Source organism: Ursus arctos, unplaced genomic scaffold, assembly GCF_023065955.2.
Source record: "Ursus arctos isolate Adak ecotype North America unplaced genomic scaffold, UrsArc2.0 scaffold_16, whole genome shotgun sequence".
Classification (NCBI taxonomy): domain Eukaryota; kingdom Metazoa; phylum Chordata; class Mammalia; order Carnivora; family Ursidae; genus Ursus; species Ursus arctos.
The window spans coordinates 41,385,473-41,413,402 of NW_026622830.1; the positions used below are offsets into that span (position 1 = coordinate 41,385,473).

At 41.8% G+C, this 27,930-nt stretch overlaps 1 protein-coding gene and 1 non-coding gene across 3 annotated transcripts; both read right to left on the minus strand.

Annotated features, from left to right (window-relative positions):
* SNX5 (sorting nexin 5) lies at positions 1-27,863 on the minus strand. Of its 2 annotated transcripts, XM_026502992.4 has the most exons (14): positions 27,723-27,810; positions 27,401-27,483; positions 15,963-16,067; positions 14,560-14,670; positions 13,635-13,756; positions 12,351-12,474; positions 10,520-10,615; positions 9,065-9,170; positions 8,904-8,979; positions 7,910-7,949; positions 7,734-7,820; positions 5,707-5,866; positions 1,912-1,997; positions 1-796 (listed from the first exon to the last, which is right to left on the minus strand). In XM_026502992.4, the coding sequence occupies exons 2-14, from the start codon at positions 27,449-27,451 to the stop codon at positions 746-748; spliced, it is 1,215 nt and encodes a 404-aa protein (XP_026358777.1). In that variant the 5' UTR covers positions 27,452-27,483; positions 27,723-27,810; the 3' UTR covers positions 1-745. The 2 variants fall into 2 exon arrangements, with proteins under 2 accessions (XP_026358777.1, XP_057168663.1); XM_057312680.1 differs by lacking the exon at positions 27,401-27,483 and having other exon boundaries at positions 27,723-27,863.
* LOC113258860 (small nucleolar RNA SNORD17) lies at positions 21,413-21,649 on the minus strand. The gene has a single exon (XR_003317382.1). It is a non-coding gene; the product is annotated as a small nucleolar RNA SNORD17 (small nucleolar RNA).
* Positions 27,864-27,930: the final 67 nt, after the last annotated feature.

Below are 27,930 nucleotides of genomic sequence, written 5' to 3' on the forward strand. Positions count from 1 at the left end.
TAACATGATTTATTATTTTATTATACACTTTATAAAAAGTCCACACACACACCTCCCCCTACGGTCAGGAAGGGGGCTCACATCTTTCTTAATGTAGACTGGCCATCTTCTAAAGTAGGCCATATTCTTTATACCCGAAGATATTTCTCTCCCTTCAAATATTTATATCCCAACTACAAAAAAATGGAGCTGCAAAGGGTATATAAAGACAAACAAGATTTTCTCGCTCTTGTTATAGTACAATCACTTAAGGTGACTAAAGAACCATGAGTTTAATAAGGGAGGGGGGGAAATCACGTTAAGGAATGGAATGTGTGTTACCTGCAACAAGCAGCTGACTTACTTGTCGTCAGCGGCTCCTACTCTAGATTGACTGTAGGGACATGGGCACATGAAACCGTGAGACAACATGTGCCAGGCTGTTGCTTGTACTTGGTTCCAGAAGGCACATGTTTCCTGCACTCTTTAATAACTAAAGACAAATTACAGGAGGACCCAGCATGTAGATTCTGCCCACTCTGAGGTATTAAATGCATAAGAAAAAATTAGTTATGTCCAAGTAGCATGCAATAGAAATTTTTTTAAACCAACATGGTTAAGTGTTAAGATTTTTAGAAATCAAAATATTTATTCACATAATTTTAAACTAAAGTCAAAGGTACTAAATCTTCTGTGGTAATGATTTAAGTGCAAGTGATGCTGGCTTTCTTTCACATTCACGTCCTTCATTCAGAGAAAAGGCAGATCAGTTGTTCTTGAACAAGTCAATGCAGCTCTGCAGGAGGGAGACATTGTTCTGGAAGAAAGACAAGTCGAGAAAGACCAATGAATCCCTCTAGAGTCCAGACCTCCTACACATCTGTAAGAATTCAACTCAAATCTACTGACTTAAGCTTTTCACAAGAGATTTAAAGCCAGCCCACCCCCATTTCATGTTGGCAAGTTCCTCTCCCTGAGGGTCTGGGACTGCCACCTGGAGAGGCTCACAGCTCCAGCCCAGGTCTACTCTCAATGCAATCCCGCCAATTTTGCTTACTGTGACTTAACCTAAAGGCTACAGAAGAGCTATTCTTTGAAATCGAAGGCCTTGGAAAGACCAGATTAAAAAGGTGCTAAAACTTAATTTTGAGTGAGATTATATATGATAAATATTCATAAAGAACTTAGCACAAATTGCTTTAAAGGAATTGAGTTCTAACTTTAAAGGAATTGAGAAAACTCAGAACACCCAGAATATTACCGTTATGATTTACACATACAGGACACTCTAAAACCCCAATTTAAAAGGTAATACACAACAGGACTTGGACTTAATCAAAAAGTAAATAAATATTGTAGTCAAAATAAATTCAAAATACACACATATGTTCAAAGTCTTCCGGCTTTACCAATGCTGATTGGCCAGTGACAGTTCCCTCCTACCATGGCTCCCTGCTGATCCTGCTGCCCTGGGTCAGACAGCACTTCTGCGACTCACAAGGAGCTGTACCCAGGAACCATGCCCGGAAACTGAGCACCAAAAAGTCTTTAAAAGCTCCTTAAGGAGATTCGAATGTGTACCCAACATCGAGAACCATTTTTCATCATCTTTTCTGTACCAAATTAAGCTACAGACATTAAACACACAAGGAAGTTCTTTCCTTTCTAAACAACAACAACAACAAAAAAAATTAAATATCTTAAGACACTAATATGCTCTTCTCAAAAGCAGTATTTCATCATGATGTTAGAGAATTTTGGTTTGCAGCAGAAAAAATAATCGAACAAGTAACTCCCACCTACATCACAAGAGATTAATACCATAAAGCAAACCTTATCTGCCCGATGATACTGGGACAGTGAACCGGTAAAGTAACTTGAGACGGGGAACCCTACAAAGTTTCTGGCTTAATTTGAAGGAAAAACACTTACCCTGGCATGCTTTATTTCCAGTTCAGACATTTCAATTAGATTCTTTCTAAATGCTGCCACTCTCTTTCGTTTGAAATTGATTAGTTCTGTAAAAGAAAGTTTACCAACAAAAGCTGAACAATTTTCATTTTTAATTTCCAAACATCATTCTTAAATATAATCTCCAGAGCTTAGACACACACATTTTCTCCTATTTTTATCATCTCTGCCAAGTGGGACACATACTGACATTTTATGGACAATGTAGTGATGTGCCTGCCATTGCCATATTTATTTAAAGATTTCATTTATTTACTTGAGAGAGAATGGGAGGGAGAACGTGAGCGGGGAGGGAGTGAGAGGGAGAAGCAGACTCCTCTGCTGAGCAGGGAGCCTGAGGCAGGGCTCAATCCCAGACTCTGGGATCATGACCCAGCCGAAGGGAGACGCTTAACCAACTGAGCTACCCAGGCACCTGCCTTTGTTTTTTAAGTAATCTCGTCACCCAACGTGGGGCCCAAACTTACAACCCCGAGATCAAGAGTCACATGCTCTAGCTACCGCGTGAGCCAGCCAGGCGCCCCTGCCATTGCCTTTAAAATGAGCACTGCACCCATTACTGAACATTAAAATTCAGAGAATGCCACAGACTACTTGGAGAATGAGCAGTCTTGCCCTGAACCTCTAGCTACCAGCGCTTGTGGAAAGAAGGCCGGGGAGGTGGTGAGCCAAACATACATATCTGCACCAGTGGCTACTTAATGATTATTTTTAAACTTTGAAACTACCGCTTATGTTCAGACAGCTTCTCTGTATATATGATCTATACAACAGGTCACCTTTGTATCTGTTCTTTCCTATCACCAAACACTATTCAGGATTAATGCCCCATTAAAAATTAGGGTAAAACAAAAATAAGTACTTCCTCCCTTGGATTCCTTCCATAAACCTGCAGTTCTGATCATCACTCCTTTGGTCAAACCCTCCCCAGCTCAAGCTGGTGTTCCAGTCCTCAGGAGCAAACTTACCCTCCCCTGTACCGAGCCTATGCAGCACTGACCAAAAGAAAAGATCAAGCAGCCAACAGTAAAAAGTAAATACTTGCAATACAAATCTTACCATGATGGGTTATGACATTACCTTGGATATACTAAATAGGTCTTCCCAAGGGTCAAGATAAACTCGCCTTTCCTCTAGGCCTGCATCCAGGACCAGGACTCAATGCTAACCTGTCTCATCTCCCGTGATGTCTGTCCATACCACCATCATTTATACTATGCTCGTTCAACTGACCAATCAGTTCAGCCATGATTAAGAACCTGGACCAGAGGCAAACTAGTTAAGACCCATTCACTGCAGTATTCTACACAATACTGTACTTTTACATATAGTATACCCAGCCTTACATTTTGAATAAAGAGGGTAAAATCTAATACAGGGACAAACCTTAGGAAAGGACAATCCTCAACCAGCACCACTTCAAAGCTCTGTGGTTTTTCTTTAATCCCCTCTGAAGTTGTCAGAGCTAATAAACTCTAGCCTATGTAATAACCTAAGATTTTAACTCAGGAAGTTTTGAAGTTTTTTCTTTTCCTTATAATTTTAAATTAGCTAATTAAACAAAGGGCGAGAATTTATTTTCCTAGGGCAGCAAGGAGATTCCTTTGAAAGAATCCAGAAGATAGCCATGTGAGCATATCTGCATGCCCTTTTCAAGATTTTTATACAGAAAAACTCTGTTCCAGCAAAGGAATGATACTACTGAAAACAATGAGCCAAGACAAAGGAATTCTACTGGCTCATTCCTAGTATCAGGACATCTTCAGATAATGCTTATTAGATTCCGGAACCACAGGGGAGGGGGGAAAATGTTCTGAGAAAACAAAATCTTAAAACGAGATCGCGATCTCTCACAGAAACCGGAGTTTGGGGATGAATCAGGTGCAGAGTATCACTACAACTATATTCACATTCAGGAAAATACATTCTTGGGCGCCTGGGTGACTCAGTTAAGTGTCTGTCAGGTCATGATCCCAGGTCCTGGGATCGAGTCCCACATCTTCTCCCTCTGCCTCTGCTTCTGCTTCTCATTAATAAATAAATAAAACCTTAAAAAAAAAAAAAGTTCTTTACTTTTCCAGCATGTTCCATGTCTCCTGAGAACTGCCAGGCAGTGATATGCCCCCTAAGGAGACTACAATATATACTCTTGTCCTGTGGAAATGGAACACTATCTCCTGAATAAAGTTAAGCCATATTCCCCCCTACTCTGGAATGAGGTAAGGCAAGAAAGAAGCCCATGGCTATGGACTGGCACTGAGTCACCACCATGGACTCATGATTTCTGAACACAGAGTTACACAACCCTCCATTTCCTGGCTCTGTCTCCTGAAGGGCCTAGAAGCAGATATACCCCAGGAGGAATGAGCACTTAGCACCCAAATCTTGTCACAATTCTGTAAGTGAACAGAACCTGGGCTTCTGGAAGAAATGGTGATTGCCAGGGCTAGAGAGGGACACAGAACATCTCAACTGCTCAAAAGATTGGACACACCAACTTAAAGGTGCTTCCCCCTAACTCTGGACAAACTGAGCACCAAAACAATGGAGTACAATAATGAATTTAAAAACTATTTTCAAAAATAGAAACCTAGGGGCGCCTGGGTGGCTCAGTTAGTTAAGCGTCTGCCTTCCGCTCAGGTCATGATCCTGGGATCCTGGGACCGAGCCCTGCATCAGGCTTCCTACTCAGTGGGGAGCCTGCTTCTCCCTCTGCTTGTACTCACTCATAGGCTCTGTTAAATAAATAAAATCTTAAAAACAAATCAAACAAAAAAACCCCATGACTCTTAAATAATGACAAGGAAAGAAATGTGGGAAAGAAGGGAAGGCTTATGTTTAAAGGATTGTGATGCCAAGGGCATGGAAAGAGAATGCTAGAACTGGGGGAGGGGAACCGCCTTTCTGCAAAGATCACAGTAAATAAAGGCTGGCTCAGGCAAGAACAAACAGACTAAACTTAGGGAGAAGTATGATGAAGAGCAGGCTATCTGCAAGGTCTTAAACCGTCTCCCCTCACGTTGCTGACTAGTGGCACAGGGGAAAAAAAATTATGCAGTGGAGAAACTGGGCAACGCCTTGATTGGGTAATCAAAATTAACACCACAAATGAGGAGCCCTCAGATTTAACACCTGAAAGACACATTACTCACATAGTATTCTGCTGGAAATGCCTAACCAGAACCTACTCATGAGGGAAAAGACATTCTGAAAATGAGGAACACTATTTGTAGAGACTGGTCCCCAAAAAGGCAAATGTCATTTAAAAAAAAAAAAAAAGGGGGGCAAGGGCAGGGGTCCCTGAAAGGGGTTCCTTCCAAATTAAAGGAATCATAAGAGCTATGGTAACCTAACAGCAACCCCAGACAGGAAGACATTATTGGGACAAACAACAAAATGAGAATTCAGACAACAGGTTGGAATGTATTGTATCAAAGTTTACCAAAGTCAAAAAGTATACCATAGGGATGTAACAGAAATACAAAGTTTTTTTTAGGAATAAAAGGACAGTAGACACAACTTAATCTCAAATGGCTGAAAAAGGAAAAAAAAAATTCCACCCTGTGTGCATTTGTAACCGTAAACATGTGCCACCACATGTGCGTGTACAAGTGACAAAGCAGAAGAGGCAACTGGACAGCTAGGGGACTCCAAGTAAAGAATGCATGGGTGTTCTCTGTATTATCTGTGCAACTTTTCTAAGCTTGAAATTATTTCCAAATAAAAAGCAAAAAGTAAAGAACAGCCCTGCTCAACCTTCTTTCGCAGATTCAGAAAGCTGTTCAAATTTCTGGCAGCATTCCTGCTGGTGTGCCTCAGCCAACTTGACATCTTTGCTTTTCAACCGGGCCTTATCCAAGGCTTTGTTTGAGTTCTCATAGTCGGTGAGGGCTTTGGTGCGTCTGTATAAGAGATCCTGAGAAAAAAATTGACAGGACATGGTAGTTAAACTTATCCTGAGAAATTGCTAGAGAACAAAACAGGAAGACTAAGTATCTAAACTACTCTAGAATTTAAGAAGGCCCAAGTACCACGGTGCCAATGCACTGCCTGAGATGTCAGAAGGCAACAATCTAGTCCACTTCGGCCTCCCCCTTCCATTATGGGTTTTCTGTTTTTTTTTTTTTTTAAATCTCAAGATTAACCTGGGAACAGCAATTCTTGCGGCACTGTTGAGAGCTTTTTGAAATTCTTTACATGGATCAAAAAACCTCAAAAAGCTAAAAACAATAAAACACCCAACAGTGAAAACTAAAGGATTGAACGAATCACTTCCATGATTCAATCGTGGAAAGCAGTTTCACAAAACTAACCAACTTCTACTGAAACAGCAGGCGCTGCTGGGCGTGTCAAGTGATGCTACTAGAACAGCGAGGCAGCAGGAAGAACATCTAACCTCACCCCACTGCAAGCCCTGCCTCAAGTCCGTCAGAGGCTCTGATCTGAAATAAAGACTCTCTCCAGCAATGTACAAATTACCTCTGTATTTAAAACAGAATAGATACGGGAGGTTCAACATACATGTTTTTGTGTACACAAAAAACTTGGGTTTATCATCAGCTCAAATCTACTGGAATTTGAAATAAGAAATATAAAGCATACAAAAATATATTCAAATAGAAGACTAAGGAAACATGCCAAGCAAGACGAATTAACTAAAAATAAAACTATGAGGAAAACAACAAATTTCTATTTCCTAATGACATTCAGGGTAGTGTTATGCCAGTGAATGCATGTTTCATTCCCAAAGGTCATTCTACTTACCACTTAGTCTTGTTTTTGGTAAGTAATGGTTTATAGACTCCAAAACTACAATTCAATAAAAAACTCACAAAACCCCAAAACCTTTTCTCCCTCAGAAATAGCCCTTTTGGGGGGCACCTGGGTGGCTCAGATGGTTAAGCATCTGCCTTTGGTTCAGGTCATGCTCTCCAGGTCCTGGGATCGAGTCCCATGTCCAGCTCCCAGCTCAGGGGGTAGTCTGCTTCTCCCTCTCCCTCTGCCTCTCCCCCTGCTTGTGCTCTCTCTCTCTCTCAAATGAATAAAATCTTAAAATCCTCAAAAAAAAAAAAAAAAAAAAAAAAAAAAAGGAAAAGAAAAAGAAAAAGAAAAAAAAAATAGCCCTTTTGGAATGTGTTCAATTATACCCGCATCCAATAGCCTTTAATTCCCCAAATTACTACCTGTCCACTCAGCACCACCCCTACTGCCCCTGATACAAACTAAGGACACAATGCCACAAAAAGGTATGTTACTGTAGAAAGATTTCAATCTAAAACGGAACCAGAGGCTATGAAATGGGAGACTCTCACACACATGCCCTCAAAAGAATGGAACCTAAGAACTAAGGGACTGATTTCAAATGCCCAATTTACAGAAGACCCGGAAGATAAAGCCGTCTCTCCTGACTGATCAACTCACTTCTTGGCACAAACACCCTCAAGCCAAAATGAACTTACTGCTTGGACATCCCTCTCTTCACACCCCTGCTAAACACAAGCCCAGCCCAAACCCTTAGTGTACTCGCCTATAGCTCGCTACAGCATGTGTTTCCTGAACTGTGATTCCTCTGCTATTCCCAAATCAATTCAATTTCTGGTCATTCAGACTTGTCTCAGTTTATCTCTTTATTTAGACTAGTACTACTTACACAAACAATCCTGACAATTCCTATCTTCTTTCATTTTCAACAACAACAAAGTACATCTCTAACCTGAGACCTCCTCTGGGTCACGGCAGGTGGTCTTGTATTACTCCGACGGGTTACACAGCTGCTGCCTTACCTTCGCAGCCTCTATGTTGAGCATGTAGTATCGGAGGAGCTCCGTCAGCTTTAAGTCTTCATCTGAGGAGACTCGACTTTCTACTTTCTATTAAAAAAGTAAAGGTCACCATCATCTAAGCAGCAATCTACAGATTATAAAATACATATTATAAAGACCAACATAAAAATCCTTACCCTAAGTTTTTCAAATAGCTCAGCAACCTTCAATAGGTACCTGAAAAAATACACGGATTTTGGCTTAAGGTCTTAAAAGCATGTATGAAATAGGACCTCATCAGTATGAAATGAATGAGTAAATGCAGGACTCTGAGCCTTTGGTGCTTTAGAAGTAATTTATCAAAGTAGTACTTCCATCACCAACTGGCCCAATCTAGTAGAGAAGGTGGTTACAGAACTGAGAAGGTCTACAGTGCCACACTCGTGGCTATCCACCTCTCTCAGTGCCCCTCAGCCACCTTGCCATGCAGACACTGTGTCCCAAGATAGTCTTTAACCAATGTCAAAGCTGTGTTAACCAAGGGCAGGTTCTAATGAGCTGCCACCATGGGTGTCCCAAAGCCATAAATATGCTATTTAAATAAGTAAAATAAATAAAAATTTTAAAAAGCTACATTTGGATTTTGACATTACCCTGACTTCCATCTTCAAATCAGAAATACCACCACCTGTTATACGAAGCCCTACATGTTAAGGAGAATGCAGTCTCACAGCAGAAATGCCCAGGATGAAGAAACTGTGAAAAATTCACAGTCAAAACCAGACTGGGATCATTGCATTACCCTTAAGGCCACCTTAACCAAAACAAATTTCTTAGGTCCAGGGCACTACCAGGTGAAACACCATCTGCCAGAGAACATATAAGGCAAACTTCATTCAGAAACAATTCCAGAATTAAATCAATAAAAAGAGACCGTTTAACAAAAATAAAGGCTTTGACAACAGTTACCATGTCTGGTATAAAAGTGCCCTCTGAGTACTCTACAAACACCTTAAATGTGTCTATGTTCAGAGGATGTGTAAAGATTTAACCGCTAGACTATACTATCCTCTACTCTTGATGAGCTGGTACTCAAAAGCAGAAGTGAAACTATACAGTCATTCTCATTATACCACTCAGGAGTTTTTAATTAGGGGAGTAGGGAAAATGCTTTTCCAACAAAAAACTTACTTTTTGATGACCGTGGGCTCTTCTAAAGCCAGGCTATGCAGACAGGCTGCAGTGTGGATATAGTCATCTGCAACATCTGCAGAAACAAGGACAGTCCTTTTTATATGAACAGAGCTAGCACATTAGCAAAGCTAAGTGGCTAGTGGGTGAATGGTATTTACTTTTATGAGATCGGGTCATTTTGTCAGCTTTTGCACATGAATCCTTGATCCTATTATAATAGTTAATGAGGAAATTCTTCTCTTGCTCAAAGAAGTCATCTACCTCCTAAAAGGGGAAAAAAGAAATTTAAGAAGCAAAACTCTCAGAAATACGAATGTATTTTGCATCAGAAGAAACATTAAGGAAATAAGCTCATGCATAAGAACTTTAACCTCCATGGACCAGGGAAACCCAAACTGATAAGACAGCACTTCATACCCAAGATGAGCAAAACTCAAGTGCTGGCAGGAAATGTCAAAAGAGAAAACCATTTTCAAGAGCCATTCAACAATGCCCAGGAAAACTTGTATCCTAACATCCAGCAATCCTGGCAGAGAAGTGGTTCTGCCTGGCAGGCTGCAACCTAGCAGTGGATACCCACATCTGTTTGTATGGTGGGCACCAGTCAGGGATGCCAAACATCCTGTGATATGTGGGTCCAGGACAGCCCCATACACCTTCAAATGCACCAAGGAGAAATTCCTAGAGTTTCCAAATTCCTGACAATGCCCTCTACTCAGCACCTATACTCTGGGCTCCTGGCTCAAGGCCTCACAAGTGGCAAAGTTAGACGCAAGATGGTAACTCAGTTAGGGGGCGCCTGGGTGGCACTGCAGTTGAGCATCTGCCTTCGGCTCACAGCGTGATCCCGACGTTATGGGATGGAGCCCCACATCAGGCTTCTCCGCTATGAGCCTGCTTCTTCCTCTCCCACTCCCCCTGCTTGTGTTCCCTCTCTCGCTGGCTGTCTCTATCTCTGTCGAATAAATAAATAAAATCTTTGAAAAAAAAAAAAAAAGATGGTAACTCAGTTAAAAAGTGGAAGGGGCTGAAGAGTGAGAGATGAGTATCACCTATGAGGGTAATGAGAGACCTGTTTGTTAGTCTTTTAAAACAGCTCTGTCCAACAGAAATATGTGAACCACATGTGCTATTTAAAAATTTTCTAGTAGCCACAATACAAAAAACCCACAAAAAACAGGCGAAACTACTGTTAGTATTTTACATTCTTTTCTTCACATCAGATCCTTGAAATCTGGACATGCAAATAAAATTAAAAATCTGGTGTAGCTGAGACTACCAAAATGGACAACATAGTTCTGGAGAATGGCATGTAATACTAATCTTGTAGCTTATTTTCTTTTTAAGAAATGATTGAGTAACCGCTCTCTGTACAGAAAAGGAGAAAATTAAGAATTAAGTGAGACTGTTCTTATCCCCTCCCTTGAGAACAGGGTATTTTAGGAATATAAGTGAAAATTCAGTGAGTAGATAAAAATAACCAAAATTTAAAAAATTATTTACATTTCTGTGACATTAATACCATTTGTTTCACAAATATCTCTTGTGAAGAAATAAAAGGTCAGCTATTCACATGAAGTGAAGAATTTTCTATAACAGCTAAAAGCCCTTACCTTAACTCCAGAAAAAAGGACCTCATCAGCACTTTTCACCACACTTTTGAAAAAGCCACCAAACATCTCTTTGGTATTTTTCCGCCTAACACTTAGCTGGAAGTTGGGGGAAAAAAAAGGGAAAGAAAAAAATTACAAAAAAGTAGTTTTATGGCATACATATTTCTCTAAATACTTTAAGCTCTAAGTATCTTCCAAGTGATACTGTGTACTAACATAGGAACACACCTAAGATACCTGTAATTCCATCTTAGCCACGAAGTCTAAAAACACAGGTCATAGTTCTAAACGCGTGACCTAACGATATTTTGGAAAAATACCTGGCACTAAGTCTCAGTGGCTTTTATTTTGTTTTGCATTTTAGTTTTGTTTATTTGTTTATTTATTTATTTATTTAAGGAGGCTCTGCACCCAACATGGGGCCTGAACTCATGGACCCAAGATCAAGAACTGCAAGTTCTTCCAACTGAGCCAGCCAGGCATGCGTTAATGGCCTTTAAATCCTTGGCTGAATTATTGTACTGTTCTACGTTGTTCACTGAACTTTGCTGGTTAGAAGATGCTGAGGAAATTTTTAAGCCAGGGTTTGCCTCACACATATGTAAAAACAAAAAAACAACCCCACACCATTAAAAAAAAAAGGCAACGGGGTGTCTGAGGGGCAGAGATGGTTAAGTGTCTGCCTTCAGCTCAGGTCATGATCTCCAGGTCCCGGGATGGAGCTCCGCATCGGGCTCCCAGCTCAGTGGGGAGTCTGCTTCTCCCCCTCCTGCTCCCTTAGATTGTGTGCACACGCACACTCTAACAAATACATAAAATCTTGGGGGGAAAAAAAAGGCAAAACCTTGAACTCCTTCTAACAAACCGGTAACCAGAAACAAATGTGAACTGAAATTCCTCTTAATCCCAAAACTGGGGTGCCTGGGTGGCGCAGTCAGTTGCATGTCTGACTTCAGGTCAGGATTCCCACATCAGGCTCCCTGCTCACTGGGGAGTCCGTTTCTCCCTCGGTCCCACATCCGCTTGTTCTCCCTCTCTCAAATAAAACCTTTCAAAACAAATAACAATCCCAAAATTAACTGAGGGCAAAAATTGGTCATTTATTTATTTATTAAAGATTTTTTATTTATTTGACAGAAAGGCAGCCAGTGAGAGAGCGAACACAAGCAGGGAGAGTGAGAGAGGGAGAAGCTCGATCCTGGGATCACGCCCTGGGCCGAAGGCAGACGCTTAACGACTGAGCCACCCAGGTGCCCCAAAAATTGGTCCTTTATTAAAAGGGGAAAAAAGTAATCTTTAAGCAGCATTTTATAAAGATGTCTTGAAATGGCTCTATGGGGGAGATGGAAACCGTATCTAAAAAGGGATTCCATTATGTCACTGAAAAATTCAGTACTTTAAAAGTCAATTTTTCAGAAAATGTATCAGGCCGTCAAGTATATTTATTTTTTTAAAGCAATCTCTACACCCAGCGTGGGGCTCAAACTCATGACCCCAAGGTCAAGAGCTGCATGCTCTTCTGACTGAGCCAGCATGGTGCCCCTCGAGCCTTTTTTTTTTTTTTTTTTTAAATACAGTCATGTGGGGGCACCTGGGTGGCTCAGTCAGTTAAGCATCGACGTCCAACTCTTGATTTCAGCTCAGGTCATGATCTCAGGGTTGTGGTATTGAGCCCCAACGTCGAGCTCCGTGCTGGAAGTGGAGCCTGTTCTGGATTCTCTTGCTCTCCCTCTGCCCCTCCCCCCTTCCCTAAGGAAAAAAAGGAAAAGAATAAAAAAAAAAATTATGTGCACTTTCACTCGATCATGGAAATGGAACAAAAATGCCTTACATCCTGATCATATTCCAGGAACACATGGAAGTTGCGATCTTTACTGAGAACAGGGTGAGAAGAAAGCCGCTGCAGAAAGACTTCATGGGAGGATACAGTCTTCTTAAAGACCGCGAGATACTCACTGGAAGAGAAGCACACAAGGCATTCAGCTGGCACCGCTCGACTAAACGACCAGTACTGGTCCCGGTTTATCACCACTGTTCTGCTCATGCCACTAAGGAAAACACCTGAACTGGACCAAAACATTTTGGTATAACCTTTCATCTAATTAGTAATAAGGCATTTGCCATTTGGGAACCTGTGGAATAAACCAAAGAAAGGGGAAAGTAATATTATAACTGGAGTTGAGAGAGCAAGAATACAAAGCCCAAACCTACATGCAATATGCTAGTATTTAGCAGCCACAGAACACTGGTTTCTGTCCAACAATGAAAACGCCTTAGTCCTGCAGCCACATACATAGCACTGAAATCTAACAAGGCATGGAATTATCAGACATTATAAAGTGACTTTATCTCAACCTAGGCATTACAGATCACTCTAAACTTCTCAATGGTAGGACTTCAGTCTGTTGTGCTCAGTACCTTATCCTCAGAACAAGCCATGACAGGTACTCCAGCATGTGCAGAATGACTTAGTACCTGAAGGTGTGAACACTGGCCCTAGAGAATATGGACATGGGGCAGAGCACAGAGGACAAAGGCTGAGATGGGCACCATACTGATGGTGGAAGGAGAGCGGGGGCAAGAGAAAGAAGGGCAAGGATAATTTCACAACCAAGTTTAATGCAAATACCCAACTGTGATACATTTTTGTTCGAAATAATTATAACCAAATTAAAATATGCTTCCTGTGAACATAGGACTTCTTTCAAACCATCAATGTGATTATTATTCAGAGTGCTTCTCTGTAACCGCATCACTGCAATTTAGTTTCAACTGTACTTCCAGTCACCAAACTTCAGGGAATAAGACTTAGTACATTATCAGCAGCCTAAAGAGTTCTTTATCCATAAAGACACAAACAAAGGCTTACTTCTTCACTATGCCAGACCAGAATTCCATAACAAGTAGTCCACATGGGGGAAAACAATCAGTCTATCCAGTGCCCGTAGCCCCCAGGGAATCAACTGCAAAATGTAGTTCTACAAGACAGCGAGCGTGCTAGGCAACTAATTAACTGCCATACTTTACGAGAACTGCCAGCTTCTCCTGATTTCTGTACACATCACTAGTTTGGTTCTTCTCAAAAGAAACAGCCCCATCAAGAAAACCCACTTACGCTTCCAGCTCTTGCTTCATCTTAGCAAACTCTTCTTTGGTCATAGACCCTTCACCCTCTCCCAATTTCTGCATCTTTTCTCGAGGGCCATCGAAGTCAGGCTTTGTAGGAGCAGGCGGAATCTGTAGGAGAGGCAGGTTAACTCTCAAGCATTCTTGTCCCAGCAGTGATGTTCTACTCAGTGCCTATGCACAAGGAGGAAGCCAGCCCAGGGGGCTAACAGGTCAACCTCTGTTTTTCTCTTAACCGTATTCCTTTTGGCCATATAAAAGAAGTCTCCTCCCCACAACTGGGCACTCAGACTATAATCATTTGTTCAGGTTACCCATTAAGGATTTGTACGGGATAATAGTGTTTAACCTGCTTCAATGTCAGTTTAAAACGTATATATTACAATCAGTGCTAAAATGAAGTCAATGAAGCACCATCAAAATTAGTCTCTAGACATCAAAGGCAATTTTTAATTCCAGAGGATAATGAAAAGATTCCAATTTTGAGGGAACAGAATATTCTCAAACACAAGCTTCAATACTACTTTTATTAGCACAAAGAAAACTGCTCCCTCTACTCTTGAGTGGACAACACTTGTGAGAAATCTATCATACACCATCACCACTACTGAGGATTTCCTAGGAATCAATTCTACTTCATGCCTGAAAGTACCAGAGAAATAAATACCAAACCCAAAGGTAGAGAAGATTCAAACCATGAAACCATTTAGTCTTAAGGTCTTAAGACTATGCTTCCCCTCATAGCTGTAACACAGTTCTCATGTAGTTTAGCCTTTACCAATAGCACAGGCTCCAGTTGGTACATGAAATCAGTTTTCACAACCCATTATAAAAAATGGGTAAAAGTTAAAATGAACAAGATAGGGTAGAAAAACTGGCTTCAGTAATTATTTGATCTTCCAAAATGCACTTACGATAAGCCCAGCATAGTCTGCAGTTTCAATAAGAGTGTCATGTAGCCACACAAAGTCTTCATGTTGCCTTGTAACAGAAAACTCTGGGCTCTGAAACGTGGGCAGCGTGGTCTGTGAAAAACAGTAAGAAGTTAACTGGGAACCACCACTTTTTGATAAAGTGGTTTGGGTTTCCTGGGCTGTGCTATGGGAAAATTCTGCATAACAAAACATCTCAGTGAGACCCAGTCAAGAACAAAAGCAGCAACACATGATCTCACTGCAGAAGTCACTGCTGAAGATTCAACATGTTCTTTAAGGAATTCTTTTCACAAAACACCTCTCAGGTCATCTCAGGCAGATATAATCACATAGTGATCACATTGCCTCCTGAGTGAGGTATGCTAATCAAGCCACCAAGGTATTAAGAGAAAACCACATGGGGGAGGACCGTACAGATAGCATGTCTGTACGCTGGAGATGGCATGTAACCCAAAAACTTTGTATAGCATCAAACTGCCCAATTCAAATCGTGCCTCAGCCATTTAATTTACTTAAACCTGTGGCTCGGTTTCCTCACCTGTATAAAAGGGGATAAGACAATACTATCATAGGGTTATTATAAAAACAAAATTAAATCCATGTAAACCCTTTACAACAATGCCTGGCATAAAACAAGATTTCAAGACATTTTAACTAGTATGGAAGGAGAAAGGACACTGAAAATGTTCCTGAAAGGATGAACATTACATATACTCTCCGTATTTTTCAGACTGGCATATTGCCTTTGTCAAATAAAAATCTGTATATGAGGCTCTTCGGTGGCTCAGATTGACTGGATTTTTGGCTCAGATCATGTTCTCAGGGTTGGAGATGAAGCCCTACACAGGGCTCCAGGCTCAGAGAGAGTCTGCTGAAGATTATCTCTCCCTCTCTCTCTGCTCCTTCCCCTGTTCATGCTTTCTCTCAAATAAATATATTTCTCTAAAATAAATAAAATCTTTGTAAAAAATTGGATAAAGAGAAAAGTGTTTTGAATCACAACAGGAGGGGCAAAGGCCAACTTAATATGGGAAAAAGCAAGCACTTCTCACTCATGCAAATAAAAACAAAGGTGGATGATTTGAGCTGTGTAGGTAGTGGCTCCACATATCACTATGCCTGGTTTGCTTCCTCACAGAGCAGAGTATAAGCCACACACCACCAGCAATACCCACAGCCCTAGGGCTCCAGCCCAGTGGAAAATGCTGAAGGAAGAGCATTTATCTGGTGCTCACTACAAGCAAGACGAGTGATCAGCAGCAGTGCTACTGCTGCAAAATAACAGCAACCATTTCAGTTCAGGACATCTCTTCTTGCCCACGGTGAATCACGAAACTACAACATAGCATTGCTTTGATGACTGAAGTCATTCTGTCACTTACCTTGGTGTGCACTGTAAATTTGACCTTATCTCTCTCACTGAGCGCATCGGGTATGTCAATCTGAAGCGAGGGATCAACATTCAGGTCCACAGATACAGATCTCAGCTGAAATACATTTTTTGGCTATTAGTCCCAATTTCACTGTAGTGTTAAAAAGTATCCTTCCAAAAATGAAAGCCAGGAATTAAGAAGCATTCTATACAAGATCATTTATAACAAAGTCAGTTTAGATCTCTCAAGTTTACTTGAAATTGTGGGGAAACCTGCTCTTTAAATGAATGGGTAGGTCCAAAATATTCCTGTATTTCTGAACAAAGCAATCACAAGATTTTACGTCTACATGAAAAATACACTTAACCAAATATTTCAACTAAAGTTGCTTGGAACTAGATAGAATGAGATCTTGAACTTCTCACATAAATGCCCCAACTACAAAGAACATTCAAAAGGCATTACCAGATAGTACGCAGAACTGAAAGAAGTTAGAAACTAAGAAAACAAAGAGAAGATACAATGAACAGTCATGTGGTATGGGATTTCTAAGTAGAAAGACAAGAAAAATCAGCTCGAGAGAACCAGGACTGTTTCAAAGAGATGAGAAATCTAGACACAAGATGTGAATTATTATAAAAACAAAAGCCTCAATTAGGAGTATCCCACTGTGGTGACACATGAGGACAAGTGTGAGCACTGTCCTGGAAGCAAAAGTAACTGATTTTGTGATCTGGAAATACAGAGGAAAAGAATACCCAATTTCTTTTTCCCAGTTTAAGAATTCTGAAAGAACTAGACTGCTGCGGGGGGATGTGGTTAAAATGGCTCTCCTACTAAATTTAAAACATGATAAATTACCTAATTCTGAAAGCAGACAAGCTGATGGTCAATCTGAAGATCTGACACAAACACAGCATGACAGTATATGTGGAGTAAGCAGCTCATCCCCCGCTCACCCAACTAGTAAGCTGGTGCTGAATTGTCACAACACTCTAGATTACTGAACCCCGGGAATGCCAAGTGAAGACTGGCTTTAAGAGGATGACAGAGTAGGGAACACGGACATATTTTCCTTCGAATTCTTTGCTCCAAAATTTGAAGTTCAACACCAAGGTTTAACTTCTGAAACTAGAAAATCTGGTTAAATCAGTTCTATAAAGATTAAATATATTCACATACAAAAAATGGATTATTTCTCTCTTTCTATCTTAAAATCGAAAAGTACTCTTTCCCCATGAGCACTGCAACTAAAAAATTTTAAACTGCAAAAACCAGTCAGCCCTAGAACAATGGCTCCCCTCTTAAGAAATCAGCTTCAGGGGCGCCTGGGTAGCACAGTTGTTAAGTGTCTGCTTTCGGCTCAGGGAGTGATCCTGGTGTTTCGGGATCGAGTCCCACATCGGGCTCCTCCGCTGGGAGCCTGCTTCTTCCTCTCCCACTCCCCTGCTGTTTCCCTCTCTCACTGGCTGTCTCTCTGTCACATAAATAAATAAAATCTTTAAAAAAAAAAAGCTTCAAATAATAAAAAATAGTTCTTATTCAAAGAAAGGCTTCAGGTATTAATAAGATCACAGTATACTTAACAGTCCCTGATATCTCAACCTCAATACTTCTTTCAAATGGATTCTTGATGACTCCTATGAAAAATTTGCTTGTTTGGCTTAACAGTCACATGTCCATTTAGGATATCTCTGCAAACGGAGATAATGCTTCAAGGTCAGGGATACTTCATTTTATCACAACTGTGACTCTAGCTCTGACATATTTCTGATAAAAGCTTCCTTCCTTCTGTTCATTTACCACTGGGGAAATACAGTGTTGGAAAAGACAGCAAAATACACACCAAATTGATTGCAGAGAATACTAGCCATCCCATCTATCTTATGTTTATATCTGGTAGTCCAGGAAATAAAGTAGGCCAGGTGTAAAAGAGGCAAGAGATACTGCTGGAAAGACAGCGTATCCCATGGGACAGGTCTAAGGTGCATTTAAACAACTCTCTTTCCTAAGATTCCAGCTCCCAAGGATGTCACAAATCCTGGTTTCTAGCCAGCTCTCAATTTCTGAACACTGACAATTCCATTTTAGCCCATTACAACTGAAGCAAACTCCATGAGCCTACAAACTCCACAAGGACTACATTTTGAACTAAGACTGAATGACCCTAGGGGAACACACTCTAGTAAATGGGGTTCATTTAAGCACCTCAGTCAAAGCTACAATGGACTTTCCCAACTGCTTTTTGTTCCACTCAACAAATTATTCTGGTTTCCTCTCTTCCCATACTTTCAACCACATAGAGGTAAAACCCCAGACTATTTACTATATTACTACCTTCCTTTCTCATCAGCATAGAAATATGGGGGGGGGGTTGTTTTTTGGGTTTTTTTGCAACAAGTACACAAAGAAATAGCAAAAACCACTGGAGATTTCAAAAGACTTTCCATCATAGGATATCATGCATCCAAGCTTCTCTAGCACGTAATCATTTTTGCCAGGGCACATCACTCTACAAAGGGACTGAAAAAAAATCCAACCACCTGACATAGTCTTAACCACCAAAAAAACTTCACATAACAGAAAGCCTGCATTTGAGCCTTGAAGAATTATTGTCTGAAAAAAAGATACTAGTAAAATTCCAAGCATTCAGGCCATTACCAACTCAAGAGTCCTCATTCACAAGTGAAGTGAACTTTCTTGTACTGAAGAAGCATGTGCTGCTTCCAGATAATGCAGCAGATACACCATCAAGGAATAAAAAGTTGTGAAATGTTCAAAGCTTCTAAGTCAGCACTGTATCCTGACTCCGGAAGCACAAGTGTGACTAAAAGGTCAGCATTCCTTCTTCTTAGTCAACAAAAACAACACCCAGCAGCCCCATGCCACAGTATTTGCTAATAAATCACAAGGATGGAGGGTGTAAGGACAGCACCCCTCCACATACTTTCCCCCATGCACCCACCTCCATCCCCTATCCTAAAGAAGTATTCAGAGTACTGCTTAGCACTGCAGGCCAACACTGTCAGTCTTTGACTTGGGCCACAGATGCCAAAAATGCCTAGAATGGCTATTTAAATCAGCAAGGAGGCAGACTTGAGATCTGACCTTAGGCATATTAATTTTTCTGTTTCCCAGTTCCCTTAGGTACCTCCTGAGAATCGAATTTAAAACGTTACCTACTCTCAAACAATGGAAGTTTTAAAACTTTCTTTTGTAGATTTCCATAGAAACCACTGCATCACATACCCAAAGTTTTAGATGGTGTTTTGGCCCCCAGCGTTCTTCCCTACCAGATTAATTCTTAGTTAGGATTACAATAATTTTATGAGAAGAAAAAAAAGGGGGGGTGGTAAACAAGCATTGTTCCATTTAGAATGCGAATTTTTAACTGTTTTTAAAAAAACCTGAATGCTGGGGTGCCAGAGTGGCTCAGTCAGTTAGGCCTCTGCGGCTTGAGTTGGCTAGGGTCATGGTCCCAATTCTGGAGTCAGGCTCCCAGGGAGCCTGCTTTGCCCTCTCTCTGCCCCTTCCCCCTGCTCGTGCTCTCTCTCTCTCTCTCTCTCTCAAATAAATAAAATCTTAAAAAAAAAAATCTGAATGCTTGGTAAGAGAACCTGAAACGGAGAAAAACTGACACAGAATCCCTGTGCATTTCCTCACCTATTTATTACCTTTACAGCTGGGGCACCTGATACTGCTACAGGACAATTTGCAGACTCTGAGCCGCTAAGGACCGCTTTTTGGTCCAAATCTTACTTAGGACTCACCCTGGTACAAGACAACACCATCTGCAAAGCTCCCTCTTCAAATGGCTTAATGGGTTACAGATGGGAAAGGGTAGCTACCTGTGACTGGAAGCATCTGCCTTCAGCTCAGGGCGTGATCCCAGGGTCCTGGGATCAAGCCCCGCATCGGGCTCACTGCTCTGCTGGGAGCCTCCTTCTTCCTCTCCCACCTCCCCTGCTTGTGTTCCCTCTCTCGCTGGCTGTCTCTCTCTCTCTGTGTCAAATAAATAAATAAAATCTTTAAAAAAATAAAAAAATAAATGATGGGTATCAAGGAGGGCACTTTTGATGAGCAGTGGGTGTTATACTAAGTGAATGAATCACTAGATTCTGCTCCTGAAACCAATGTTTCACTATATGGTAACTAACCACAAATTAAATAAAAATTTGAAAATAAAAAATTAACAAAACCAGTTTCACACACAGGAAGAAACTGGATATGCTAGCACATGCGACACCAATGAGTCTTCCCTTCAAACGGTTTCTTTTTTTTAAGATTTTTATTTTTATTTATTTATTTGACAGAGAAAGAGAGAGACAGCCAGTGAGAGAGGGAACACAAGCAGGGGGAGTGGGAGAGGAAGAAGCAGGCTCTCAGCAGAGGAGCCTGATGTGGGGCTCGATCCCAGAATGCCTCCCAGAATGCCGGGATCACGCCCTGAGCCGAAGGCAGACGCTTAACAACTGAGCCACCCAGGCGCCCCTTCAAACTGTTTCTACCTCCTAAGGATTTTGCTTTGTTATCCTTCCTACTGCCTAGGAACTAAGACCCCTTTCAGGGATGGGGGCAATAAGACACGTCATCCATGAATGGTCTGTTAACAGCATGTAGCCAAAACAGAGGCAAAAACAAAGGCAAGAAGCCTGCCTTGTAAACCAGATTTTCATTTTGATCACAAGAACCAAGAAATGGTATTTCAGCTAGAAAGGTATGCACACCTTGCCTAGTCCAATACTCATTAGTGAGGAAATATATCAAAAAATGCTCAGCTGCAGACTTACTCTAGATTTGTATTAGTTCTGAAACAAGACTCACATGATCATACTTACGAAATACACTTTGCTACTGTTTCAATTCGTAAGAAGTGCTCTATTAGAAATTCTAATAACAGGGGCGCCTGGGTGGCACAGTGGTTAAGCATCTGCCTTCGGCTCAGGGCGTGATCCCGGCGTTCTGGGATCGAGCCCCACATCAGGCTCCTCCGCTATGAGCCTGCTTCTTCCTCTCCCACTCCCCCTGCTTGTGTTCCCTCTCTCGCTGGCTGTCTCTATCTCTGTCAAATAAATAAATAAAATCTTTAAAAAAAAAAAAAAAAAAGAAATTCTAATAACATATCCTCCAAACTCCTCTTTATGGTTCAAGTATTACTACTCCAAGTGTTTGTTATAGTTTTCCTCCATCCTGAAAGGTGACCACAATCTATTTATTATCTGCATTCAATTCGAACTTTTCATCATAGCACTGGTGCATGAAAAACAATTCAATCAACTATAAGCAATGTCTGGGCTCTGCTTTTACAGATATTTGCCTTCATCTCCTGCCTCCCTCCCCCCACACCAACTGGATCTCCCCTTCCTATAATTCAGGCCTGCCAATATCATCTCAGTCCTCAAAGATAATAGGACCAAAGACTTCATATGCTTTTACAACTAGATGAAAGCCTGCAGCAAGTGATCAGATTTCCACCACTCATCTTGGTGAGATGGGACCCAAAGGGACCCATCCCTGCTGACACCAACCATTCTAACCGGTAGTCCACCAACACACAAGCTGCCCACGGTAGAACACCGCAGACTGCAGGGCATTTGGAGGCTACATAGCCCCAAGTTCCTAGAACAGGAACTGAGGCTTGGAAGAAGGTCAGTGCAGCGCACTCAGCGAATGGATAAACTGAATCATCACTTCACAAAGCTGCAAGCCTATGAACTAGTGAAATTCCAACAAGGAACCAGAAGAGATTAAGCTGAATTACTGGCTTAAATACATTAATTTCAAGAAATCCATCTATGTGCCAGATCCCTGATTTTCAAATGAGTTCACAAAACAAACGGGTTGAACTACATGATCTGTAATGATCTTGTACCACAGAAGTTCTACTAGGAAGCAATAAACCAACACTTCAGAGGAAGTAGCTCCAACGAATCCATTCAAGGCCCCAAGTCCTTCACCTCCCCACCAGGGCTGCTTGCTCCCAGCAGTTTCCTGGTCTATCAAGTCCAGGGCCCTCTGAAACAAACCTGACATTTTACACACTAGTCACGTTGATGAGGATGTTTAGAAACATTAACCACCATGCTTGCTTAAGCAGCACATATACTAGAAACATTCACCACCTGATCCTCATGAACTTACTTTATGATCAACCCAAGATGAAATAGACAGGTTTGAGAATAAAAACAATTTACCTTTACTACCAATGAAGTGGTTCAGCAACATGGACAGAGAAGTGTCTGAGGTTAAGCTTGCATCATCTAAATTTGAGACACAAAGGATAACATACAAAGAGAAGGAAGCCTGCTTTGTGGTGGTATTTCTTCTGCTTTGAGTCAGAGGTACGGCACATTACCCAGATCATTCAGATGCAAAGACTGCAATACTAGCTTTTTAAAACTGTATCATTTACCAGCTCCCCCTATCCATTGGCACAATGTTCAAGCTTTGTAGTGCTCTCTGTGAAAGGTCAAGCGAAAGCCTTGGAAGTTGGTGACATCCGCCTTTGTGCTCTTCATGATTTGCACGGACGGTCTGCCCCACTGCAACAAGTGAACTGTAAACTCTTCAGGCAGAAAATGCACACCGCAAGTTAACATAAGCAACTATCTTGAGGGGCACCTGGGTGGCTCAGTCAGTTAAGCGTCTGCCTTCACCTTGGGTCATGATTCTGCGATCCAGCCCTGCGTAGAGCCTCCTGCTCGGTGGAGTTTGCTTCTCCCCCTCCCTGCCGCTCTGCCTACTTGTGCTCTCTGTCAAATAAGTAAAATCTTAAAAAAAAAAAAAAAAAGGCAACTATCTTGTGAAAATTACCCTTTCTCTCCAGACCACAGTAGTACCTTAAAAAACTACACCAAATTTGTGAAAGGAAAAAGCAGGAGGGAATCAAGCCAAGGACCCAATTTCTAAAGTGAAGGAAGTTCACTCATTTCTGTGCTCCTCCAGCTACAACTTACACACACCCTCTGTGTATTTATGGTTTGCATTTGGGGTGTGAAACAGCTGATGATTTCCACATTCCTCTTTTAGGGAGAAGATCTCTTTTTAAGAGTTAACTCATTGGCCAATTATAAATAGGTGTTAAGAGGTAAAGAAATAGCTTTTTGGAAGGCTAGATCATGCAGAGAAACTTCAACTTATACTTGTGATAAGTTTGCCACATTTGTGTGAGACAAGATGTCCTGCAGCTGTCTTCCTGCCGTTTCAAAAAGTAAAGGCAGAATTTTACAAAGCTCTGAAATACTTTCCTCAAAAGAACTGGGTTCATTAGAAGTTAGGCTGTTTCCTTAAATACTACCTACCTTCACGGCATGAGACTTTCACCACTGGCTATTTGAAGCATTCAGAGTACTAACCTACAGAACTACTCTTGCCTAATTTCCTCAAACATTCAGGCCCTGACAAACAAAGCAAGATGTTCAAAAAGCAGGACTTTACACCAGTTCTACCCACAGCATACTTCTCGGCCCACAATGCTCTGCGAGTGCTGGGTCAGAGCCTCAGCAGCCTCAGGTTTCCAAAGTGGCAATGAACTCCACACCACGGTAAACACAGCAGCCCCTGCAACCTTCAACTGATGAAGAAAACCACCCTTAACCATCTTTGGATATGGTTCCTCAATACAAGTGAGAAAGCTAACTTCCAAAGATGGTCAACAATGCTTATTATTTCCCTAGAATTTATCAATCCTAAATCTGACAAAATTTAAAATGGGCTTACTAAATATTAGCCTCTGTAACACAACCTGACCCACACATATCACACATTTTAGGGAGAAAAGTGATTCTCAAGGGACCTTTGACAACGCATGATTTTATTCTCACTACTACTGGAGGAAAGGGAGCCATCACCTAAAAGGGGCCAGGAATACTGCTGAACACCCTACAATGCACAGGACAGTTCACCACAACAAAAAATTATCAAGCCCAAAATGTCCACAGTATTTAGGTTGAGAAATCCTGCTTTAAACTAAAGCTCTATATTAGATGTTCAAGTCTCACCAAATGAGAATTTCAAAATGTAAAAAATTCTCCCTTGGCCATTTCTTCTCACAGCCAAAAAAATGTGAACAGATTATGACCTGCTAAAGTAGTATTCACAAATAAGGATCTGAAGACACGGTGTACAAGTTACTGATCCAGAACTAAGGTTTGGGCAGTTCTGATTAAGTCATACTTCTGGCGTGTAGAAAATTAAGAGCAAAATGAAGTCAACCATTCTAATAGAAACTTAAGTCTACAAAAATCAGTAATTTGGACTTGCTATAGTATTGTTAAAAAGTTCAAGATTGTTCCTGTAACATGAATTGTAGGTCACTCTTCATCCAAGCTGAAAGAGAATAGTGTCCCTACAACTTCCACACCAGTTTAAAAAGACATGGGGTGGGGTTCCACACCAGGCTCAGTGGGGAGCCTGCTTCTCCCTCTCCCTGCCACTTCCCCTGCTTGTGCTGTCAAATAAATAAAATCTTTAAAAAACAAACCAAAAAAAAAAAAAACACAGGGTGCCTGGGTAGCAATCTATTAGCATCTGACTCTTAGTTTCAGCTCAGGTCATGATCTCAGGGTCCTGGGATTGCACCCCATACTCAGGCTCCACGCTTAGCATGGAAACTGCTTAAGATTCTATCTCTCCCTCCCCCTGCTGTCTCTGAGATAAATGAAATCTTTAAACAAATAAAATAAAAACAACTAGCTGCAAACCAGAGCTGCATCATAAACATTAATGACTGACTGAGGAGTCACCATTCAAATTCCACATAACCAACTAGTGAAGGGCCAAGCTGTAATAGCAATAGACAGGGAGGAGTATTCACAGCTTTCTCATGCTTAACTTCACTCTAGTAGCAATTTATCATTAAAAACAAAAACCTCTAAGAAGCAATCAGGACCCACATTCAATTTACCATAGGTTTGCTAAACTAATAGAAATGAGACTCATCAACTTAGAAAGATACACATTGAATCTTTAAGCAGAAACTCAAACATGCTGCCCATCTATTTTAATGACTTTCTGGCAAAGGGAAGGCTCAGGAAGCCTAGAAAAGTACAAAATGACCGAAGGCCAGGGTAACTATTTTTGCAGGAAAAAGGTTCTGCATAATCTCCAATTATTTTCCCCTACTCACAAAAAACTCCAAGACACCAGAGAACTCTGGAGGAATGGGGAATCTCAGTACTAGTTTATTATGCCGATAAGGCCTAAAATGATGTTAATATTTTAACTCTTTCAGAAGCTAGACTTGGTAAAACCTTACTTTTCTAAAGATCAAAATACAATCTTCCCTATCTGTAGAGGATGAGTTAAAAAACAAAATTAATCGTGTTATCTCTTTTCCTCAACTGCTTTCTGGGAAAGGAGACAAATCCCAACACCCTCAACTAACGGATGTAACTAAACGGAAATATTAGGCTACCAGATACAAACCAATACTCCTTTTAGTTTTGCTGAACAAGCTGAAAAAGTAGTTACTGCAATAGCATTCAAAATCCTCATGAGTCAATTATGTTCCCTACTTTACTAGTGGATCTAAATGCCATGAACCCCTATTCTCGTGTAAATCTCTAAGTGGGAAGTTCACACTTAAGGTATTTTCTGTAAAAATGTAAAATACTTCAGCTGACTAACAAAGCTGTATTATGGCAAGAAAATAGTTTGCCCAAAATTTGACTTCCTGTTATTTCACATTTGTCCCAAACTCCCTTTTGCTGAACAGTGAAAACCACCTAGACTCAATCCACAGCGCTAGCATCACAGACATAAAGCAAAATGAGGGCGCCTGGGTGGCTCAGTCTTAAGGTTAAGCATCTGCTTCCAGCTCAGGTCATGATCCCAGCGTCCTGGTGAGTCCACATCGGGCTCCCTACTCAGCGGGAGTCTGTTCACCTTCTCCCTCAGCCCCTCCACCCTGCTTGTGGCTCTCTCAAATAAATAAAATCTTAAAAAAAAAAAAAAAAAAGAAAAGAAAAAAAGGCAAAACGAAGCCATGAGTTAGAGTGGTATTTCATTAAGCTTTTTTAATATCCTGATTTCTGTAACTTAAAAATAACGCTGTATAATCCTGTAACCACTAAAACAGGCAGGAAATAGCCTTTACAGTCCTCCAATTCTGCCGGAGCATCAGAGTGGTGGGAAAATTACTTTAAAAGGCAGCTACAATATAGTGCAGTAAATAGGAAGGTCAGTTGAAGGAGTTAAGTCCTTTTAAATAGCTGTATAAAAAAGATTCTGGATCAAGAGGTGAGGTACCACACTGGGGGGGAAAAATCAAATTGCTGTCAAAATTCCTATTCAGCATCTAAACGTCTATAGAAAAAACTATGCCTACAGTATTCTAGAAAGAATCATGATCTCAAGCTCCCACTTTCGGTTTAGTAAAAAAAAAAAAAAGTTTACTTCAATATTCAAAAAAAGTAAATACCCCAGTCAAGACCGTACCCTCACACACAAAGCTGCATTTCAATAACTAACGCGGCAATGATACCCAGCTAGCTGTGTGTTAACTTCGGTACTTCCTAGATGAAAAATAGTCTCTCCACACGTCTGTGTGTGGTTCAAAGGTTGCCTTTGACTTCTAAGTTAGTTGGAACTCTGTAAGATGCCTTCCAGGTTACTTACACTTGAGAGCGCTTTGTAGTCTTAGGACTTTTTTTCTCATTTTCTGTCAGAAAAACTTCCATGGTGATGATTCTGCACATAACGCTGTGGCTCGTACCCGCCTCTATTAATTGCGAAACTAACAAGCGTAAATGACCAATGAAAGATAACCTGAACTCATTGCATTAGTTATCTTTTAGACCTCAAGATTTAAGGGGCATGGAGATAGACTACATAAACACACACGTTTTTAGAAAGAAAAACTAAGTTTAACAAGTATTTGAGTACCTACTAAAAATGACGAAAATTCCCGCAGTGACGCATTTGGCGTTTATAAAGTTCTAAAGAACATGCTTCAAATTTGACTTGATGGAATTTCCCCAGTAGATGGGCCAAAAAGCTTTCCCAAGGTGGGGGGGGGGGGGCTTGGTTCGAAGGCAACAAGACCAAAATATGCCATTTACTGCAGGTCAAGTGGATTTCACGTTCATCGTCAAATCCTTACAAAGCCAGAGAAGTTCTCACAACTTTTTACGTGAGAGTACTTTCTCGAGTCTCTAGAGCGGAGCTCCAGACTCGCCGCGCGCCCTTGGTACCGGACACCCGGGCGCGTGCAGCCAGGACCGGTTCCGCGACGCTGGCTCTCACCCAGGGTCCGCAGCCCTCAAAAAGGAGGGAGCAAAAAGCGCGGGGTCCGGCAGGTGCCTCCGCGCGGCGGAGGGTGGGGGGGTGTCTTTCACGGAAAAACAGGGCTGCAGGATCAGCCCGCGAGGGATAGGGGAAGGAATGTGGGGCTCCGGGAGGTCGGCAGGGCCTCCCGTCCTGGAACATGAGGGCGAGGAGGGCCTCACCTTACTGCGGTCCTCCTCCTGCTGCTGCAGCAACTCGGGAACCGCGGCCATGGCGACGCGGGCCTCGAGCAGGGGCCGCCTGGCTGTGCGAGGAAAGAAGAGGCTGGGCCGCCGCCGCCTCCGGGGCGCCTCTCAGGGGCGGCCGCGGCCCCGCCTCCGCCAGCCTCCCTGCCCGACGGCGGCGGGAGGCCTCCGGACTCCGCCACCATCCCAGCAGCCCCGAGAAAGGCCAGCGGCGCGCCACGTGCTCCCCCAGAGCGGCCTCCCCCGTCCCCGCTGCCGTCCATCTTGGAGCCGGGCAAAAAAGCTACGAGTGGCCTACCCTCGCTCCGTGCCACGCGGAAATCGCCGACCGCAGGGCCGCGAAAAGGACTCGGAGCAACGGGTACTCGCACAGCAAGGCTCGTCTTAAGAAAGCCCGCACTCTAGTGCAAGGCAATTTATTACTCAGCCAGAGTCCAAGATGGCGACGGGCTGTGACGTACACAAGATATCGTGAGAGCGTAAGGGCGCGATTTGGAGGAGCCCGC